The following is a 22,807-nucleotide window of genomic DNA, read 5'->3' as shown; positions in this document are numbered from 1 at the left end:
GATACTGTACAAGAAGCTGAAATATGGTTTCTTTGCAAAGTGGCCAGATTCAGTCCATTGGGACAGGTGGATGAGCTCCCTGAAGATGTAGAGCAGGAAACACAACAGTACATTTGCAACTTGAAAACTTGAAGATCCCCTAGAAAGCACTGGAGCCTGATGGATAGATGTATGGGCAGACTATGTCATGATAAGCTCAGAGTACATGCACCTTTTCACCTTGCAGTAGGATGTGTATTGTTAGTCTCCTTTGTCACTCCTCCTGATGAGCTGTCTCTTTTAAAAAATGGCTTCCAGGCTGGAGAACTCCCACAGATAGAAACAGAGATGAGCGCAGGCACACAGTACAATAACTAATGCTGACGTTTATTGGGTTTTGCTGTTCTTTATATCTTTACATCTTACAGCTTTCCACCATTTTTCTGATTTATCCGCACGTAATAACGTCTAGCACAGTGTTCATCATGCCCACGGTAACACCAGTGCCCCAGAATAAACTAAGAAGACCCATTTCTGGCACGCACACTTTTCAGGAACCCTCTAGACAATATTGTAATTTTAATCATTCAAAACTGTCATGAGCCAGACAAGACAATCAGGTCTTGACATCTGTTAGTCTACAGGTAACTATACTACATGTTTGACACCCACAACCACGGATCTGGACAAGGGAAATTGACAGCGGGGAGGAATTGGTAGGAATTAATAGTGTCAGGGAGGAGGGAAAGTGTCATACTGAGCTAACGCTGACAAGCTGGTCTATGTGTCGGAGTATCAAGGGGCGTCCCTCACTCGGCGCCGGCTGTCATCCACCATGGTCATACTAAATGGAATATCAGAGCCAATTTTTATTTTCGACATGTCACTATGTACTCACACACCCTCAACTGTCTTCTCTGTCCACTACTGGGCCCTTAGTCAAAGCAGACATTAGACATCTTCACATGTTCCTTATAGTGATCAATAATGGTCTATGTATTTGTTGTTGTTTCATTGGTAAAAAGTTTTTCTTTAAAAATGTCTGCTTTCTCACAGGCATATTGCTAAAGGTTAGGAAATTACTAAAAGAGAACATTGCTGTCAGAAATTGGCTTACATTTGCCCATGTATGCTGATTCACTCAGGTGCCAAAGGCTGAGCGGTTATTGATCATGTGGTTGAGGTAATTACAGGACGCTCAGTGTCAAAGAGACACAGCCACTTTCCAGAATGGCTTCTTTCACACTGATTTTACGCTTACTGCAGCATGTTCATAATTACACATGCTAATCAAGGTGGGAGTTCGCAGTTAGCCATTTGATTATGTCAGCATCACTGAGTGGCAACAGAGAGTCAACAGCCAAATCACTTTTGTACCATTTGGCACAGATTACAGAGACAAACCCCCACTTCTCAACAATTTTTGTCTGCCACTCTGCTGTGTCAAATAGTCAATATCATATCACACACATACTGTTGATTGAGAAGAGTCTAAATTACACACAACATGTATAAGCCAAATACTCTCACCTAAGAAATGTTGCCAGACTTTTAGGTTTCTGATGAAGTTTGGAGTCTGGTCAAAGAAGATGTAGTGAGAATGAGAAACGGTTGGTACCTATAAGCAATCTGCATGTCCATTATGGCTAAAAATGGTAAGTATCTAAAAAGTGAATATATTAAACAGAGAGGAACAGTTGTGAACACTTCCATGGATTAAGGAATATTTAACTTTAATTTTCCATTCATTTTTGCACAAATTGTTAAAATTCAGCGAGAGTAATTTACTGCTAGAGCCTCCATTAAAGGAACCATTTGCCGTGAAATAGCATTGTGGCCATCTCAAAGACTCATATCAATACTGCACGGCAAACTTCTACCTCGCTAGTTCCAGAAAAAATGAGGATAAATTGATATTAGTAAAGCCCCACACACACAACTATTATTATTTTCAGATACAACATGGTACACAAAAATGTGAGTCACTACTGAGGAACAAATGAGAAACCAATTAACTAACAAATCATTTTATAATTACTGAATGTCTAATAGGTATTTGTTGAATAACTCAGATTTCATGGCTACAGTATATAATGTTACAAGAAAAGATTAGAAGATACAGTGTTACATTAAAGAATCTGTAGGTATTCTCAGGCAAGACTACAAGGTCACAGTAAACAAATATGTTAAAGGGTGAATGAGGTGAGCAAACAAAGGAAGGGATGTTGAGCGCAAAGCAATAAACCACTAAAATTGTAAATCTGCTAATTAAACAGAAGCATACAATCATGGCTAACTGGGGTACAAAGCAAAATACAGAAGGGGCAACCACCTTAAATGTTTTACTACTATACCACAAGTTTCTAGTAAAGTATTCAACATAGAAATTCATTGGAAAATATGTTTAAAAACACTCGCACAGCTGATAGTGAGTTCCTCAGTCAATAATTCAGTTTACACGTTCACAGTATACAGTATATTTACACTACTGTCAACTCCGCAACAACTATGGGTTACATTATACAGGATACACAGATGGAGGTTCAGAATAAGTCTCGGCCAGCCCAGTGTTGGCTCTGGGTTGGTGAAAAGGTCATGACATAAGTTTATAGCTGTGAAAGGAAGTAACAACAACTTTTTTCACTACTTTGTGAAACTCAATTGTGCCACTGACTGAAGTTTTACCATCCACAGCTGTGTTTTCTGGAAATGTCCTAAATGTTATTAGATGTTCATAAGCTATTTAATACATTTCTCTGTCTGCAGCTAGTGATTGCCTGCCTCTGAAAAAAGGTTGATGAGAGGGAGAGGCTGAAAAACAAAGCAATAAGGTTACAAGCCATATAACTAAACCAAAAAACACAAAACATGGAAATGCTATGTGAAGCTGAACAAAAGTCCTCAAAAAAATCTCTGTGGGTCACTTTATCTATTGTTTAATAGAGAATTCAGATTTGTGCTGCTTCAAAAAAACTACACCACAATTTTAGAATCTCCTTTTCAATCCAGTTTTTAATAAAATGTGTAAATATTCATTGCTAAATAAATAAACACTCCAAAAAAAAAAAAACCTTGAGCGTCACCTCCACTGTAACGTTGTACACCACAAGTGCTACCTGTCAAACCCGCAGCAGCATCATTCTTTACAGTGGGAAAATAGGACACTCAGGGAAAGAGACCTGCATGAGAGGAAAATCTTTCATCATACTCTTATCATGTTGCAGCCCATAAATTTTAATCATAATGATCAGCTGAAGTTATTGACGGTAGTTGCAAGAGGCATTTCACTAAACAGATGTGTTTGGACAGGGGAGAGTCTCTCATGCTGCACTGCTTTTTATGCAAGAGGCCCCTGTGTTCCCTCAGATGTCTTTTAATCTTAAAAATCAGCAACTGCATGATTAATTGGAAATGAAATACGGGATCCTTTCTAGGTCCAGTTTCACTGTGCAGTTCACTGATGTATGGTATCGATTGCAACAGGGAGCCCTCTAATCAGAATTATGCTAAAATCAATAGCTGGCAATGCCTGCGGTCCCATTCATGCTTCAGTGTACACATCTGAGGTACACTCCCCTGCGCTGAAACAGTCCAGCAATTGGCTTAAAGTAAAAAACTCAAAGCAATAGGCAGGACTGCAGAGACAACATGGAGAATGACAGAGATAAAGGAGGAAAGCAGTGAGACAGGTGAAGCAGAGAAGAGGTTAGTTACTGAGAGGCTACAGTGGGATTTCAAAACTGTAATACACCTTTTTTTTACCTAATGATTCTATCCATCTAGTGTTCACAGTACAGCAGAGGATCAACCAGCCACTGACCTCAACCTGCTCCAAAGGCAAGATCCAGCCTCACATTTGTCCCACTGTTCTCAAATCTCACTCCCTCCATGCTGTGACCGCTGTGCTCCTCCTCTGCCTCTTGATGCCACTATGTCCTCCGGGAATGTGCTCAGTACTGTAGCAGGTCCACAGTTGTGTCTATTAACAGAATTGCCTGTTGGGAGAACAGGGGGAAAGGTGAGAGTAGATGTAAGTTTATCAGCTTAAAACACAGCATTAGGTTGCCTATTCAACAACAGTCACAACCCATTAACTGTGGCACTGTCCTGAAGAGAGCTAAATGGAACACACCCAGATGAGCTCAGAGGAGCCCCAGAGTGTCTGCACCCATGACATCCTAACTCCAAGACAACTAAAGCTTGCTGATCACCTACACAGAGAGGGGACAGCTGAGGAGAAACAAATTTAGTGGAGCAGGGAAGCAAGAGCAAGAGAAAAAAAAATGAAAAGGAATTAGGATCAAAGGAATATAGTGTGTGGAAAGGACATTCAGCATCCACAACCCTGTTTATTAGATATTTTTAAAAAATGGTTTTTATAGTGTCTTGTATCTAATTGGTGGCATTTTTAGAAGTTAGAGGTAATGGGATGATGATTGTTTGTGGGCTTAAGTTTACATATTATTGTGACATTTTAAGGAAATTCTAAGAACTTTAACATCAGAGAAATACTGAGATTAAGGTTACGAAAATACAAAAAATATGATGTAGCATATCCAATAAACAAAGAGCAGTTGTGTTTGTGCCCACCTGATAAATATAAGGCAGATAGTTACTTACCTATAGCAAGAAGAAAGCAATGTTCAAAGTGTATCAGAACACTGGGTGCAATCAATAAAATCAAAATGATGTGATTTTATCTATGTCACCCTGTGTTGGTCCTGAGGTAGACTGGTGCCATGTCCAGGGTGGACAGCGCCTCCTGCCCCATGACAGTTGGGATAGGTTCCAGCCCCCTGTGACCCTGAACAGGATAAACAGATAATTAATGAATCAATGCAAAAATATTTCTTTAAACTACACCAGTTTCCCCTGACCTTAACCAAGTACCAACCAAACAGTTCCCATTATGTATCCATAAAAATACTATGGTTGTGTTGCTGCACTGTAGATTCAGCTACAACTTACAATAAGCACATTTCATAAAAGATTTCATCCTCATTTTAACAAAAACTACTTGGTCATATACAAAATGTATTTGCTAATGAAATGCTCTATCTTCAGGGATAGAGGTGCAATTAAAATGACTTTGTAGTGTTTTGAGTGTGAAAACACTATTGATACCCACTGTACCAAAGCAACATTACCCATGGTGAGGGGGAGGTGCCCAGCTGGTACCAATCCCCACAAGCAAAACAATTGCTGTAACATTAAATAGTGCTAAACATGGCTGCACAGTGACCGTCAGAACATCAGAGCTATCGCCATGTCATCCGTCAAACCTGCGCTTCAGGCCAGCAGTCAGGTAGTGATACATTACAAGGGACAAAAACAGGTGCTACCATAGATTCTAATTACTTTGTTCTATCAATTATGTACAAATCCTAGCATGGCCTGGGGTTCTGCCACACACGACTGTGCCTGCGCCATCCCAGCTGCAGCTACATGCAGTAACAAGCAGTGCTTTTCAACATTGCTTTGTGCAGATGCCTTGAGACCAGAAAGGTTTATTTTTCCAAGACTGAATTCATACAGATGGAACACTTCTCCTCAGAAATAACAAGGAAAAAACCCATTCTGCATATCCCACTGACATTTGAATTCATGCATCTGTAGTAACAGGAGTAAATTCTTTTCTCTTCCACTCAGCCCTGTAAGCATCAGTTTAGACACACAGGTGCTCTGCTGTTTTGTGCTTTCAAGCTGTAACGGTCTTCCAGGCACTTGTGGTTTCTGCCTTTGTTTTGCACACTCAAGTTTTCTCTCAGCCGCTCAGTGCACAAAAACATTATGCTAATGAGTGAGTAAACATCTGCTTCCAGCTGAGCTTTTCTCTGGGTGTTTAGGCATGCGCATGTCACTCACATAGGAGACCGACTTTTACCTACAGTAGGTCGAACCTTTAAAGGAAAGGCACATACACAGGAATGCCAGGCTGAAGCATCTGCTAGAATGTATTTATTATTGCTGAAGAACGTTGTTTTGCTCCTTTACCCACCCAGCAGAATCATAGTATGATGATGCTTGATTAGGTTGAATGTTGAACTGAGTGAATAGTAACTTAAACATAGGCAATATTACTGAGATGTATCCAGCAAGACTCTGTATCTACAGAATTTTATTTATTTTTTTGTCCTTTCGGCTTATCCCGTGAGTTCAGGGTCACCACAGCAGATCATTGTCCGCATGTTGATGTGGGTATTTTTTACACCAAATGCCCTTCCTGAGACAACCTTCCCCAATCTCTACCGGGATTGGCACTGCATAGCTGGGGATGGGAATGGGCTGTTAGGCGTTCAGTGTCTTGCCCAGAGACAATTCGACAGATAGTCGGGGCCGGGGATCGGACCACTGACATTGTGGTCCATGGCCTTACCAACTGAGCCACGCCAACACTCTGGATCTACAGAATGTGTGTACTATATAAGGCAGTCCACAAATGAAGGCCACATTTGTTAAAACGTGCATGTCAGCATGGTATGAGACAGTCTGACAGTCTCCACAGCATCCAATATTTTTTGGGAAAGGGGAAAAGGGAAAGGATCAATGTGAAGGCAAAGCTCAGAAAAGGAAAAGAAGATGGATCTGATACAGAAACGAATCTTTTAATTACAGCTAACGGTAGCAAAGCTGAAAATGTGAATCTAGGCTAAGGGACTGTAAATACTGTATACAGCTCTAATCAGCTTCAGAAATATTGTGTGAATTAGCATCCTAGCTTTAGTGAACAAACTAGAAAAAAAGATTTCAATCATCGACATGAAGTTAATTATCTCAGAATTCCAGCTATTAAAAATGGTTTAGAGTGAGTAAGATTTTATGAGCCACAGTTAGTTAATTATGGGATTTTGGGGAATTTCAGATGTTCCATTTTTAATTAATGCTGAATGCTTATTAATAAATTACATTTGAGTGCAATTAAATGGCTGTTTTCATCTGCTTCAGTTAAAATAATAATTTTGATAAGATCTTTGAGGGCATTTTTGCAAACTTTCCTCTTTTTGGTTTTGTCACATAGAGTTGGTCAATGTGTGGTACTTATGAGTGCTTTAGGAATATTTCAATAACTGTTAAGTAGCGAGCACACACGGAGTCACTTTCTGTGTGTGTTTGTCTACTGTCAATCTCACAACAGAAAGCTCACATCAGAGGTGTGTCTTGTCATGGTAGGACAAAAAAAATGAGTACCACTAAAGGAGAATGCAATTCAGTAGAAAAAACAATGCGGTAAAACAGAGAAAAACAAAGTGTCTCTTTTGAGATTGGATCTTAAATTTAAACTGTTTTACAATTATTGGAGAAGATTACAAATTGACTTTCTTTCGGTATTTTTGCAGGTTAGAATTGTTCAGCAGACATTACTCTCAGTAGCGTGTTGTACCTGCTTTGGTATAACTGATAACTGACAGTAATATCACTGAAGTGACTCAGTAAACGCATTCATGCAGCACACCTGCCAGAGAGCAGCAGTCACAGACTGTTAACCTCAAGATCTGGAAGTGCTTGTGAGTCAACGAAGCATCACACACTCTTTTACTGTCTGCCTTTGTCAAAGTTCGGCTACATAAAGAGCCCTTTTGCTCCATCTAAGTGATTGATTCACACTAAAACGAGATCAAGCACTGCATCCTTGCTCTGGCCGTAAGGTAAGCAAATTAAAGATTATGATTCTAAAATCAAGGAAAAATGAAGAGCTTTCAGCATTAAATGACTATTGCACAATTCTAGGTTCCCTTGCAAGCTTTGTATGTAAGCATGCTGACTAGTGAAGAATGTAGTTCCACTATGATGTGTACTGACCCCAGCAGTCATAACAGATATTAAAGGGAGATTTTATTGTAGACAATAAACTGTATAAAACTTTTGAATAAATGATGATGCGGCAGATATGTAAAGATGATTCTTAAACACACAATATGTCATTTCTTAAATTGAAAACCTTATTCTGTCATGATAGTTTTAGCTCGACCAAAGGTAGGATCTGCAGGCACAGTCTCTAAATGCACAATGTCCTCTCCATGCCATCATCTGAAAAATATCATTATCGTACTGGAAAATTAGCCCATATTCCAGGAAAGGTATGCCAAGTTCTGTCACCATCTCTAAACATTCCCAGAAAGCTACAGGCTCACTGAAGCAGCTCCTGGAAATGTTTGTTTGTTCCCGTCTTATGCTGATTCTGAAAGAAGGAGAGGCAGGCAAAGGCCACTTAAAGTTAAGAAAATGTTCAGAGCCCTGGTTGTTATATATAATACGCCTGTGTTTTTTAAATAAAAAAGTGGTATATTATAAAGTGTGTAACGCAATGTGATTGTAACATGTAACCTAACTTTAAATAGAAATGCATTGGAGTAGAAAGTAATGATATCTGATCTTAGATGTAGTAGAGTAAAAGTCAAAGTAGCTGAAACATTTCGCTATATATAGCGAATATATACTTGATGACTCCAACCTGTTCCTTCCACCTTAACAAGCCTATTCAGACCAGGGTGGAACAAAGGCCTACTCTAGAGGATACAACTTGGTTCCCCAGCCACTTTATTCAGACTGAAGAAGCTGCTTGTAGCGAAACATTTCTAACCAAGAAAGAAGTCCAGTTGACATGATTCATTCTTTGGATGACCAAACCTGGATGACTTAGAATGTGAGGGAAAAGGTTGACATACTCTGATTATGGAGTAGGTTTATTAATGTGCCAAACAATAGAGTTATTAAACAAATTTTCTAGTGGCATTGCTCTAGAAACTGTCCATGGACAATTGAACTTGGAAACTTATTTGCAACGGTTAATTTAGATAATATATTTTGAAAAAGTTGCCGTGTAGTGTGCCGTGTAGAACATCTTTGCTGTTTAAACATTATCAAGAAAATATATTATCCTGAGCAATGCATGTGAGACATTTACCTGTTTTTTGTTGTCCTTCTAGTAGTAATAGTATTAGTATTAATAGTAGTAGTGGTAGTAGTAGTAGTAGTAGTAGTTGCTGTAGTAGTATTTGTGATTTTTATAACATTTGATATTAAACTTATTTTTTTATTGCGTATTGTTTTATATATATATATATATATATATATATATATATACATTCACACAGTATATTTAAAAATAAATAGATTATATGATGATGATTATAGTGCAGAGAGGTTAAAGAGGCTGTTTAAACATCTTGGGGTCTGTGGTGCAAAATCTGTAGATTGTGGTTTTCTGCGTGTTGCTGCAATAAACAGGAAGCTTAAAAAATTAAACCCCTCGAGGAAAACAAGCAACAGCTGACTGACACATTGTGTTTGTGTGTTTTGCCCTGTTTTGATACAGGCACCTGCCGGAAAATGACTTTGCAACTATTAACTCCAGTGAACTGTGCAGCCCTTCTTCAGCCCGGCTGCTCCCTGCTACAGCTCGATGGCGAGGCTCTCCTGTTTGGCCAGAAAGGCTGGCCCAAGCGTTCATGCCCAACAGGAGTATTTGGGGTTCGGTTCAAAAGTGGAGAGATGAAGCTGAGGGCCATCTCGTTCTCCAATGAGTCCTGTTACCTCCCTCCATTACGTTGCCCTGCTGTTTGCCGCCTTGACCCCTATGACGGGTTTGCAGAGAGCTATCTTATCCACGGTGGCCGTACCCCAAATAATGAGATCTCATCGAGCCTATACCTCCTGACCATGGACAGTCGTGGCTGCAATCGTAAGCTGACCCTGTGCTGCAAAGAAAAAGAACTAGTGGGAGAAGTGCCGGGGGCCCGATACGGCCACACAATGAGCATGGTTCAAAGCCGTGGGAAGACAGCTTGTGTATTATTTGGTGGTAGATCCTACATGCCTGTAGGAGAGCGGACCACAGAGAGCTGGAACAGCGTCATTGACTGTCCTCCTCAGGTGTTTCTGTTTGACCTGGAGTTTGGGTGTTCCTCTGCACACACTTTACCTGAGCTAAGTGATGGACAGTCTTTCCATCTGGCCCTTGCCAGGGAAGACTGTGTCTACTTCATAGGTGGCCACACACTCGACTCTGACTCCCGGCCCCCACGACTCTTTCGCCTCCGTGTTGAGCTTCTGCAGGGCAGTCCTATGATTTCCTGTGAGACCCTGGAAACAGGCATATCGATTTCTAGCGCCATTGTCACCCGTACAGGTCCAGCTCACAGATATATCATCTTGGGTGGGTACCAGTCAGACTCTCAGAAAAGGATGGAGTGCAGTACTGTGATCATAGATGAGAAAGGAATCCAATTTGAGCCCTTAGAAGCACCTAATTGGCCCCCAGATGTCATTCATAGTCGGACTTGGTTTGGGGGCAGTGCCGGAGAGGGACGCATTCTACTTGCTGTGCCAACTGAAGGTAGGCCATCCCAACCAGATGTGCATTACTTCTATCTTGTGGGCTTTAAGACTGAGGGAGAAGGACAAGACGAAGACGGAACTCTCGGCTGCAGCCAGGAGTCCACAGATTACGACAACTCTACTCCTCTTGAGGACTCTGAGGAGCTCTACTTCGGTCGTGAACCTCATGAGCTGGATGACAGCAGTGATGGAGAAGGGGATACCTACAACGAAGACGATGAGGAAGATGAATCACAGACAGGCTACTGGACCAAATGCTGTCTGGAGTGTCAGGTTGATCCCAACACATGGGAGCCATACTATTCGACTGAGCTCCACCGGCCGGCCATGATCTTCTGCTCCAGGGGTGAAGGGGGACACTGGGTTCACGCCCAGTGCATGGAGCTGACTGAGTTGCTGCTGCTTAGACTTTCTCAGGGCAACAAAAAGTACTTTTGTCTAGACCATGGAGGCCTTCCCTACCAAGAGATGACCCCACCTCGACATGTAATGCCCCTCAAGCGCACCCCCTTGAAAGTAAAGAACAGGAAAACTCCTCTTACAATCAAGATGTCTCCTACTAAAAAAAGCTTTTTCAGACGACTTTTTGACTGAACTCAGATTTTTTTTACAATACATATAGATGGTCAATGTCAGGAGTGATTTATAATGATTTGTTGTGAAAGTCAACATCGTGTACAACTTTGAGGAAAAAATTTAAAGAGTAAATAAAACTTGTTTGTCTAACAGCTGAAACAGTATTTCAAGTACTTTTGAAAAAAAATAATTTTTACTGTCTGTACACTGTTTTTCTTTTGTGGTTTGATCAGCTTTATAAAGGTTCAGTGTTATTTTGCATGTCAGTAAGTACTACCAGTTCCTCCCTACACTTACTAAAAAGGCAAAATCAAACAGAGTTTTTTGCAGTGGTTTTTACAAACAAATTATAAATAATAAATGAAAAGAACAATATTCTGGTGTGTTTTTGATTAACTTTGTGATGACAAATATCAATAAATGCCTGTATGTATGTACTGTACATGTGGAAGAACTGACAATAAAGCTTGACTTGAAAATCTTGACTTTGACTTGAAAAACTTGACTAAACCCTTCGCTGATGTGTTTCTAAAGTGTTTTTACAAACATTTTATTTGACAAAATAGCTTAAAGGTTTAGCTAGTCTGCCATTGTTTTTAGATATATTAATATTAGATATTTTGTATTCATCCAAGGACCATTGTTGTTACTGTCGTCGGCTGTAGCTCAATTGGTAAGGCTATGGAGCACAGGGATACTGAACCCCGAGTTTCTCCTGTTAGGTCAGGTGAGCACCTTGCATGACAGCCATCGCCATTGGTGCGTGTGTGTGAATGGTGAACGGGAATGAACATTGTAAAGCTCTCTGGATAAAAGCGCTATGTAAGTGGCCATTTACCAAATTATCTCTTCCACACATTTGCTTATATAGTCAGATAGCAATTGATATATAGATTTAGATGATATATAGGTCAGATATATAGATTTGTATACTGTTAATTCACTAATAAAGGTGAAACAAAAAACAAACAATCTGAAATAAAAACTTGTGTTATGAAATAAAATAGTGTTTTGAAATATTTCTCATTCTCACTACAAACTGGAAACAGAAAATCAATTTAAAAAAGAAAAGAAAAAGAAAAACAAAGAAAACTGTATTTTGTATTCATTTATTTTCTGGCAAAAAAAAGTACACACTTTCTCCTCCATAGAGGTAATTTTTCGATGAATGGTAAATTATATGCTTCGGTGAATAAAAAAATATTGTGTAGCACTTAAAAACAAACATGTAAAAGTAGTGGAAATTCAGTGTAAAACTGTAAGTAGCAAAATAAATCACCACAGAAAATCTTCTGCGACTCCGGTAAACAGTTATTAAACTGATATTTAGTGTAGCATGGAAAACCAAAATGAGGAAATATGTGTTGAAAAGTGAACAAGTGGAATTTTATGAATCATCCATCATCCATTAACTTGGAAATCCAATTCATTACAGCAAAAAACAAATATGAGACAAGTTGAAATATAATGCACTCAAAACATGATGTTACTGTACAACTGTGACAACTATCCAATCATATGGGAATGTTTCATAGCCACCATGTGACATTATGACAGTAAAATCAAATCAATCAAATCAAATAGGAAAACAAAATTGCCTGTCACAATTCAAAATTGTGAGCGCAGAAAAAGACAATATAATCAATCAATCAAAAAAATAAAGTTGCCAATAAATCAGTTGACATCAGATCGTTGTTGCTCCAGCTCATCCCTCTCCTCTGTCGGTTGTGGCAAAAGAAATATCAGCAGAGAAAATGAACCGGGTTATAACAAATCTCAAGAAGAATCTGTGCCTGCTAGAGATTCCATGGGGTATTAGGTTCCACAATGGACCATACTGTATTTTTATGTTATCAACAAAAAGGTCAGTATATGCTTTATTTTAAGTGAAGAATTCGAATAAGTATCATCTATCCTCCACTGTGCAAAAACTAAGAGAGATAAAAACTGGTTCAAAGTGACCTGGCATCTTTGCTGCCCCTCAGGGATCCCATAATAAAGCACTAAAGTAATCTTTTTCAGAGGGCACTCATGAAACAAAGAACATTTGGGTCTCTGTGATTACATTTTGCTCCAGCTCAAATGATATATTAATACAGTGGCCGCAAATGTGGTCTTTTTAACACAATTTCCCTCCATGACTTACAGCACTTTCATCTGTTTCCATAAATATCCTCACCATATAAATTCATAAATGTGTCAAATCCTTGCAATACAATAAACTGCGCCATATTTCACAGACATAAAAAAAGAACTTTCCTACCAAGATCAAGAGGAAAGGGGTTACCTCTATATTCCTCTGCTGTCACATCTTTGCACAGTTGTAATGCCAGAACCTTTAAACAGCAAGGCGGCTCAAATAAACCGTTCAGATATACACACATTTAAAAATGGGGTGTGAAAATTATAGAATTTGTAATCCAGTTGTGGAAGTTGCCCTATTCAAGTGCAATGAAAAAGTATTTTGTAAAAACCCCACATAAACAGTTTTTTGCATTCTCCCTTATACAAATACTCATCAGTGGATTTAGAAAGTGAGTCAACAATTTAAAAAACTACTCTATTTTACTAATAGAGGCAAATAATCGAAATAATCATTTTTCCCAAAGCAATAAAATGTTAATACTTAAAGTTCACATCAAAAGAAAAATCAAGAATCATTCAGTTCAATAGTCATATCCTCATCATCCTGCGTCTCTATTGGGTCAATGGTGGCTTGCAGTGCTTTGGCGGAGTCCTTGTGAGCCTCCATAAATTTCTGCAAGTACTTAGAGGTGTAGAGCCAGTGGTGTTTCAGCACATCCTCTAGCTCAAAGGCTTTTGATTGACGTGCATTCATTTTCCGGAAACGCCTGAACAGTTTGTTTGCCGACTCGTTCCCTTCGCTAGCCCAGGCTCCTATGGATCCATCTCTCTCTATGATTTCAGGCACATGGGCCAGGGTCTTGTGTAGGTAATTAGTTATCTTTCCATTGTACCTATATTTGAAGGTAGTGGAGAGCAGGTCTGCAAAGTGCTGGGAATTAAAGCTGTAGCGGCACAGCTGGTCGGGGCACTCTTTTGCTGGGCAGGTGGCGCGCCACACAGGCTTCATTTGGAGGTAGAGCCTCATGAGCTCTGTTAGGGCCTCCCTTCTCTCGTCAGTGGGCACCAGCTCACACACTGCCTCCACAGCCTCCATGGTCATTAGCCTGCGGGCGTAGTTCCCATTCATCCTCATTACCGGTTTAAGCTTCATCTTCTTCCTCAGTTGTTTATCTAGCGCTGCCCTCCAGCTGCGCCGTTCCTCCCGGCTGGGGTTGGCCTTTTTGTACACCTCCCCAATTTCATCCTGGAAGATTTTGTAGAACTCTGTGGCATTGCCTATGTCACAGTGTAATGCGTCCAGAGTGGGCTGGGTCTCCATGAAGGGCTTAGCAGAGATCCCTTTGACTCTGTCTCTCAGCTCATCTACAGACTCAGAGAAGGGGTTGGTTCTCCATATTTCGTACCGTTCCAGGTTCTCTTCATGACTGCGGGTGATGGAGTGTAGCACCATGTTTTGAGAAGCCTCTGCCCGACTTGAGTCACACAAAGTGCAGATATATGTGGACCCCGAGGCCTCCAGGCCCTCCATCTCCCGAACCATCTTCTCATCATATCCCGTACCTCTGAAGTGGAAGCGGAAGGAGCGAGGGAGGCCACCAATGGATAGGATGAGCCTGCTCTCTTTCATTGCATTTCTCTCAGCAATTATGGGCCCCAGAACAGCTGTGAGTGTTTCGCGGTCTGACTCATCCACAAACATCAGGCAAAGGGGCTTACAGGACAGTTCTGAGTTAGGCTTTGGCTCAGTGAAGATGGTAACCTCCTCCACCTCGTCATCTGCCAGGACAGAGACAGACATAACAGTAAAAGAGAAACGTACAGCCTTCTCAGGAACAACTGGTCCGCCACCGTGCTTCTCACTGACATCGCCCATGCCATCACAACATTCTTTGATCATGACACTAAAGCCAGAGGTGCAAGCACTGTCTTCCATCCCGCTCTCTCTCAGCCCCTCCATGATGTCCTCCTCCAGATCCTTTAATGCTGACACCAGTGCCACATCATAGCGAAACCGCCGAGTGATGGTGTCAGCTGGGGAGTCATCCACTGAGGAAGCCCATCCAGAGAGCCCATTAATAATGCCAACATTGCAAGATGCAGACACATTCTTTAGAGCTGGCTGCCATTCAAACTGGTGAAAGCCAGGGAGAAGTTCCTTTTCTGCAGCTCGCAGGGTGTGCAGGGGCTGAAAGATCTGGCGGCCACTGGTGGCTTTGACAGTTCGGTACATTTTGTGATACTGGCTGCAACTCAGGAAAGTGTTGACCCGAATGGCCAGGCACACTGCAGGATGCAACCCAAAGCCTCTGCCTGCAGAGAGAAAAAAGGGAGAGAAAGTTTCAGAGAGAGGCAGAGAGAGGCAAAATGAAAACAGAAATATAAAGAGAAAGTGAGAGGCAAGGATTGAAATGTGAAGAGAATTATATAACACCAAACTGTTGAAGCCCTTTTCTAATGCTTTGCAAAGAACTGCGGTATCAAGCATTTCCTCATTTGATCTCCAGCATTCTGTGGTCATTTAAACTATGAGGCAGAGAGAATCTGGAATTTAACATCCAAATGTGAATGTATCATTGTCAGAAGCCCACCAGCTCATGATTACAAAATCCAATATTTCCTAATTTCCAAATGTTATAAGGGGACAGAGGGTTGACTGAGAGAAGCTGGCAAAAGTGATGTATTGGCTGCAGATGAAAACAGACACCAGCTGGCTTCTATTCCCCAGAGAGGAGGATGGTGCTGTCTGTGTAATTTGTAGATACAAGAGCTGCTGATGTTGTTTTGATTCTAACAGCCCTTCACAAGAGTTGTTATTGTGCATTAAGGGGAATGTGAGAACGAAAGACTGACAGACAAGCAGACAGAGAGTGTGGGAGAGAGTCAAGAAGGGGTTGGGCGTGTAACAGCAGTGCTTCAGCAGAGAGAGATGGACAATAATGAAGTGTTTTTATAGTCAAAATAACACAAGCCTTTTTAACTCTCCTCAGTAGTGAACTTTCCAACTTATTGTTATTTATGAGATGACTGTATTGCTCAGAGGTAGACAAAATATTAATGGGCAAACACTATCATAATTTTCTTTTGTGTTTTCTATTTCCTGTGCTATGGAGTTCTATGTTGATTAACAAAAAACTTAGAATATCCTTGTACCTTGCATCATGGCCTCTAGCTCATCTGCCTGCCGGTGTTCGTTCACAGATCTAAGTGCGAGCAGGAGCAGCGTCAGACACACAGACTTCAAATCGCCACCTTCCTCTTTGTCTGCAAACACCTTCACCTGGGTCTTCAGATCCCTCAGCCGATGCTTCTGGGCACGACGGGTTAGCGATAGCAAGTGCTGACGGGGTCTTCCGCCTTTATTGGCTAGAAGGAAGCTGTCAAGTTCCGCTGACTGTTGGTCTGGCTCCTGTTCATCCAGCTCATGGCTTAGACAGTGAGCTTTAAATGAATCTAGCCTTACCTGCTCGCCACAGCCGCCTCTGGGGCAAAGCAGAGGCAGCGAATGCAGGGCTGATAAAAAGGCTTTGGCAGGCTGGGTGAGATCACTGGAGCCACAGGGCAAGTTGCAGGCCGGGCAGTGAGGTCCCAGAACGTGGTTATATTTGATAATACAGCTGCGGCAGAAGAGGTGCCCACAAGGGGACTGAACTGGATCAAAGAGCAAGTGATCACACACCAGGCATGTGAACGAAAATATGAAGTCCACTGGGAGTTTTTCAGAGATCAACTTGGTACTCAGGTGGTCTTTCTGGCAGCGGGTAATACTCCTCACCCACTGCTCTCTCTGAATACTGGATTTCTTCCAGCCCCTGAGCACAGGACCATCATGACGCTCTCCAAATGGTCTCAGAGCTCTCCTTTCTCCAACAGCAATGCTTTCTCCGTGGTCCCCTCTGATCCTTTTTGCCAGGCTCTGGGCTCTAGGAAAGGTTTTTCTTCTCTTCCTTCCTGTCCGCTGAAATGAAGGTTTCCTGGGGGAGCAAAGGTAACAGAGGGAAGAGTGGGGTTTCCACTCAGGGACTCTAATTCTGGAAAAACTGCACACTCCCCCTCCTCGTATGGTGGCCATCCAGCACCGATGGCAGAAGGAAAGAGGGTGAACAGCTTCTGTGTCCTCTGTCACTTCCACTTTGAAGACTTTGAGAATGACCTCTGGCCAGCTTGTAAACTTGCAGCCCATTTTACGAAGGGCACATTTGCTTGCCTCTTCCAGAGCCCCATGAACATCATGCACTGGTCCTTTGACTTTTCTCAGGGCTATGCCACAGATACGACAGAGAGACCTTTACAGAGTAAAAACAATATTGTCAAATTCTGCATATAATGCACATAATAATTTATACTGCACACGGGCAAGTGATTACCTGAGGTGGTTCATGTGGGTGTCCATTTCCTGCAGTTTCTTATCTACCCTCTGGCCTGGGCCCTCCACATTCTCCTTACTTTTTCCTCCTAGACATAATTTCATCACACTGCCCGGACCAAGACCATTCTCTAAATTTATAGTTGGATCTGCAGGAGCTGAATTCCCTAACAAGGCTCCTTTCTCAGGCTGTGTCTCGCTGGGCAGTGGAGCTTTCTCCATGGACCTCACCCTAAAAAGTTTAAACTTCCACTGGGAGTACTTAGAGTGGGGAGGATGGAGCTCATCTGGAACAGAGGATCTAGGGCCATCTGTCTGCAGGTTCTCCTCTGCCATGATGCCACCTAGACCACAGACCCTGGGGAGGAGAGGAGAGCGGGGCTTAGTTTGATGCATTACAGAAGTATTTCAATATTTTCAGCTGTCCACGAGAGGCCCATTAATGAATACAGAAAAAGGATTTGAAGGCTCAAATCCTCAGTTATCTGAAATGCTTTCTCAAAACGGAGCTTGTGACACTATCTAACAGCTTTACTTGACTCCTGTTGAATTTATACATAAAGTATCCTGAACTCCCACTGAACAGAGAGTAGCGAGCCCTGACTTATGTGCTGTATTATACCATAAGTGGCATTTAGATCCTGTATAAAATGCATGAGACAAGCATTGGGGGATCAATACAGCACCAAAATGTTCATCTCTCTCATCTTCAATGTCATCGCTCAGGGAGCCATTGTGACTTTTTTTTTCTGCTTTCACACAGCAAGTTTGCTAAATGGGCAACCTTATCCCTATAAGGCTGTCAATCATTTATATTAGTCATTTTCTTGGCTGGAGAGAGAATTGGAGCTCCGGGAGCTTCTGACTGGCATTTTAAAATGCAGGGGAAAAAATTTAAGACACAGGAAACATATCTCATAATACATATATATTGACCAAACAGAAGGGAAAAGAAAATAAGAAACCATCATATTGAATAAAGATCATGAAGAATTATTCAAAACAAAACATTGTTTAATTTAGCAGTCATATATCAACAGCCAAGTGTTCTTATGATATGACACAGGTAAGATCAATGATACTGCTGCACTGACAGACCTTATTTCATCTCCTCCCATACCATCTAGGCTCCATTACCAGTTCAAAACATAAAGCAGTCAAACAGTCTTAGAAACTATTACATCTGTTGTTGAGGCTTACCATTGTACACCTATAGCACACACACTGCAGCATCTTCCAGCTATCCATCTTCCATGTCATCATTCTATGGTTTCTCCCTGGGAGGCTTGAATCTGGCAGTCTCCTTCATTTTGAGCTTTCTGTCTACTACACATACTGAACTCTCCTTTGAGATAAACAGCTGAGCCAATGTGTGTGTGTGTCAGCTGGGCTCTTACCTTGTTTTTCAGTCTCAGCTGGCATAGGCTCCCCTGGGGGTCTTTTCTGCATGGGGGCACAAGGGAAGCCCTGGAGCAAGGCCCAACACTGTACATATACAGAGTATATGTTCAAGTCTTGCAGCATCTGTTGCCAGGAGTTATGGCTCCATACAGGCGGGGATTTCTCCTGTCTGTCTCCTTGTGTCTTGTATTTATACCCTTGCTTTGATGGGATCCCAACAGTCAATTCCTGCCACCTGATACAGGCAGCTGATTTGAAAAAAAAAAACAAGGTCAACCCCAAAGCGCAGTTGCAAACATGTGCTTGTACAGAAAATAACAGTACACCCCAAGCAAACAACTTTCTACCACAATACTGATCCTCAGCTGGAAACACTTCTGTGTCGCCTTTATCTCCCCTTTCTCATATCCATCTGCAGGCTCACCTCATTCAGGTGGTCTCACACTGACAGAAGGAGAAATTCTGTAAAACTTAGCACAGAGATACAACAGGCACACTCCTCTCCCACAGACAAACCAAAAGTCTTTTAAATATTAAATTTTTCTTGTAGTCACAGTACAAATTTAGAATTAGTGTGAAGATAATTTCAAGTGATAAAATTATATATGTGCACTTGAGCTGAAGAAAATCAATGATTAACAAGTCAGTGCAATGACAAATTTTCAAAGCTAATGAGCATGTTTTTTTATCATTTGTGTGTATCGGCCAGAGGTGTTGAGTTGTTCATTTCAAAGGTCACTAATGAGGCCATATTTGAGGAGGATATTAAGTAAATATTCTAATGTTGCTAGAGAACGAAGGTGGAACAAAGGGCATAAACAAAGAAATAATTGCAATTGTAGTAATAATAATGACCTTCTAATTACATTATTATGGAGACTTGTACTTTTTCCACTTCACATCATTTTTCAGGGTGTGTTACTAATGGACAAGCAATACAGTTGTTGACTGCTCTGAATCAAAATGACAAAAGAAGTGACTCAAAAGAGACGTATTAATGTAGGCTGAATGCCAATTAGCAGTGTACATTAACTGTTGGTGTGTGTGTGTGTGTGTTTCATCTGGCAATTGCTAATTTGATAAATGTGTGTTTAAAGCAACAGTAGGCAGCTTACAGAGGCGCAAAGAGTCTACTGCCTGAATAGTTGACACTTGGGTCAAACAAACAAGAAGCAGTAAATGTGAACTATCTAATTGTTCTTCTTTATTCTAAGAAATGTGAAATATTATTATTATTGTTTTGCTCACCCCTGTAGTATTTTATCAGCACTTCCTTTCTCCGTAGAATAATGCTAAGGCAGCACATTTCATTCATTTTTCTTCGTGCTGTCTCTCTGTCACCATTCAGAGCGAGTCTTAATTAGGCAGCATCATTTCATGTAATGTCTCAGTAGGTATGGGGAGTATTTGCCCAAGATCATTCTTGTCTGTAATTATCCAGGGGATTAATTTGGTGTATTCACCGGGAGCCTGCTGCTGTTGCATTGGATTTGCCAGCCAAGTCATTAGATACACAGTCAGTGGGCGCCCAACAGCAGTTGGGTTTCTCCCACTCTCATCAGCTTAACAGGATGAATACTGGCAGGTTTTTATTTTTGGTGCAGGTATGGCATATAAGTGTGACCTTATGTAGTAATAGTAGTTTAATCAGGAGAGATGTAAGTTCAGAAACTGCCTCAATGTAAAGTATTAGTATAGTGTGCAAAACAGGAGAACAAGGAGCCTTCATTGATGAGATTGCTTGGTGATTAGGCTCCATGGAGGCAATGTTTTAGGTGGATGTCAATTTGTGAAGAAAAGAGAATAGACACTGGTGGTGGTAAAGAGGTGGTTGAAGATGTGGGTGGAGTAGATGTAGACTGATTGTCTGAAGCAGCAGCGAGGGACCCATGTGATTCTGATGTGTACATAGAGCAGGAGTCTGATGGTCATGGTGAAGGACCTCAGGAAAGCTGTTGTGACGAAAACTGACGCTTATGGAGGGGCGGTTACTTTGATCTAACACTATAATGACAGATAACAAACAGCACAGAGAGTTCAAATTTGACAGATACATGGAATGATTGGCTCATAGAGACTGCAGCATAAACTGATTTGTTAATAGAAATCAGCCAGCTGATTTTACTTTGGAAGTGGAGAGGGAGATAGAGAGAAAGGCAGAAGGGGGTGAAAGAAAGAGTCAGATGATTGTTCATAGATGAGTGTCTTACTGATTGAACCTTCGCTTAGCTTCATTAGCGAGTTTTGTTATTTTGTGACAAGCTTATTCTCAAGAAATGCTGAAAGGAAAATAAACAGAAAAGTTAAGGCAAAAAGTTCTGTTTCCTAGCTCCTCAAATCCATCAGACACAGCTGGGAGATCTGAAGTGCACAATGCTTGATACATTACAAATCCAAGAACAAGCAAATGATGGATTGTAGCAAGATGCTGCAAACCTATTTATAGTTCATATTTAGATTTATGATGGCCAGGTAGCCACACGTTTCGAAGGTAAGCGACACACCTAGCACCGTGTCAGACAGAAACAGAGCTGCAGATGTCTGCCTGACAAACAAGCAGTGACCCCCTGAGACCCTCATCTCTCTGCGCCTGCTAATTGAGTTGTTATTGATCAACTCAAAGACAGACTGATTTATGGGGAAGAGAACATGTGGAGACAGCCACCTGGCATGGAACGGAGTGTTATGAATGTGAGGAGCAGACCCCGTGGGACTAGAGGCTGCAGTTTAGGAGGACATACAGGAATTTGCAATGCACCACCGAACTGACACCTTGCACTAGAGTGTGGTGCTTTTTTTCAAACATGATGAATCCAAACAAATTCAGGAAGCAGTGTGTGTGTGTGTGTGTGTGTGTGTGTGTGTGTGTGTGCATGTATGTGTGCATGCGTGCGTGCCTGCGTGTGTGTGTGTGTGTGTGTCCGTGTGTGTGCGTGGTTTCCTGCGTGCGTGTGTGTATGTGTGAGCTTGCAGCAGGTGTGTGCATGGAGAGGGATAAGTGAGAATATGGCAAGGGCAGAGTGTATTTTTGGGGAAGGGAAAGGTAGAGGGTGGAAGTTGGGAGGGGGCTGTGTGTGTAGGTGATGTGTAGTATTAAAACCAAATACATATGAAATTGTCCTAATCCATCCTTAAGAAACTTCAGAATTGTTTCACTTTGGGCCTATGTATCCCAAACAATAGAAGACAGGGAGACAGACAGAGAAAGGGAACAAGACTGTAGGTGTAAGAGGTGAAAGACAGAGAAGGGGGATATAGTACTGATCTTGTGTAGAGGAGCTGAAAGGGATAACAGGCTTAGCTCAGAGTGGAGAACACAAAAGGGCTTACAACTGATTGCAGGCTGTGACAAGGAAAAGGGGGAAGAACTCAAGCCTTCCAGACAGAACTACATAAGCCAAAGGTCCAAAAAAGACAGCACATAGGAGCTTATGGGAAGTGTCATTGGCAGAAATGGACAATGAATGAATTTCACAGCTGCATCAGTATCTTCCTCACAGGGAAGAAAATGTCAGCGTCGTCAACATTTGAATAGACTGACCAAAATTGCAGCATGATATTTCTAAATGTCATGAAGAATGCAGGCGTCTTTGTGATTGTATTCAGGGTAAAGAGGGCATCATTTCGCTCATATTTCCACTGTGTGTTATACAATATATTAAGCATTGGTATGTAAATGTTTTAATTGTATTTTCATAGCACATTCTGTGGTGACCCTGAACTCACGGGTTAAGCCGAAAGGACAAAAAAAAGAAAATAAATAAATAAATAAATAAAAAATTCAACAACTTCTTCAGCCTCTCACAGCCAGTTGTCACTAAGTTGTCTCCCACCTTCCACCTCTGCCATTCTTCTTCCAAAGATTCGTCAGGGCTACCCACCAGAGCAAACTCCTTAGCCCACTACTCAAAAGCCTTCTCATTCATCTGCTCCCTGTGTCTCCCTCTTGTTTCTGTCACCTCGCACCTGTCCTCTTACCCTAACCTCAGGATTTGTTAATAATCAATTATGTGATTATTCCAATGAGGTGATTAATTACTCCCTCTCCACCCCTGTTTACCA

At 41.4% G+C, this 22,807-nt stretch overlaps 2 protein-coding genes across 3 annotated transcripts; one reads left to right on the top strand and one right to left on the bottom strand.

Moving 5' to 3' along the window:
- Positions 1 to 7,171: 7,171 nt before the first annotated feature.
- On the top strand, positions 7,172 to 11,346 carry rag2 (recombination activating gene 2). The gene is made up of 2 exons (XM_067503031.1): positions 7,172 to 7,625; positions 9,296 to 11,346. The coding sequence occupies exon 2, from the start codon at positions 9,310 to 9,312 to the stop codon at positions 10,909 to 10,911; it is 1,602 nt and encodes a 533-aa protein (XP_067359132.1). The 5' UTR covers positions 7,172 to 7,625; positions 9,296 to 9,309; the 3' UTR covers positions 10,912 to 11,346.
- Positions 11,347 to 11,998: 652 nt separating this feature from the next.
- rag1 (recombination activating 1) lies at positions 11,999 to 18,887 on the bottom strand. 2 transcript variants are annotated; one of them, XM_067502784.1, is made up of 4 exons: positions 18,742 to 18,887; positions 17,346 to 17,702; positions 16,132 to 17,264; positions 11,999 to 15,291 (listed from the first exon to the last, which is right to left on the bottom strand). In XM_067502784.1, the coding sequence occupies exons 2-4, from the start codon at positions 17,678 to 17,680 to the stop codon at positions 13,544 to 13,546; spliced, it is 3,216 nt and encodes a 1,071-aa protein (XP_067358885.1). In that variant the 5' UTR covers positions 17,681 to 17,702; positions 18,742 to 18,887; the 3' UTR covers positions 11,999 to 13,543. The 2 variants fall into 2 exon arrangements, with proteins under 2 accessions (XP_067358885.1, XP_067358886.1); XM_067502785.1 differs by lacking the exon at positions 18,742 to 18,887 and adding an exon at positions 18,545 to 18,683.
- Between the last annotated feature and the right edge of the window lie 3,920 nt (positions 18,888 to 22,807).

This window comes from Channa argus, chromosome 4 (assembly GCF_033026475.1).
Source record: "Channa argus isolate prfri chromosome 4, Channa argus male v1.0, whole genome shotgun sequence".
Classification (NCBI taxonomy): domain Eukaryota; kingdom Metazoa; phylum Chordata; class Actinopteri; order Anabantiformes; family Channidae; genus Channa; species Channa argus.
This window is presented reverse-complemented; position numbering and strand designations above follow the sequence as displayed.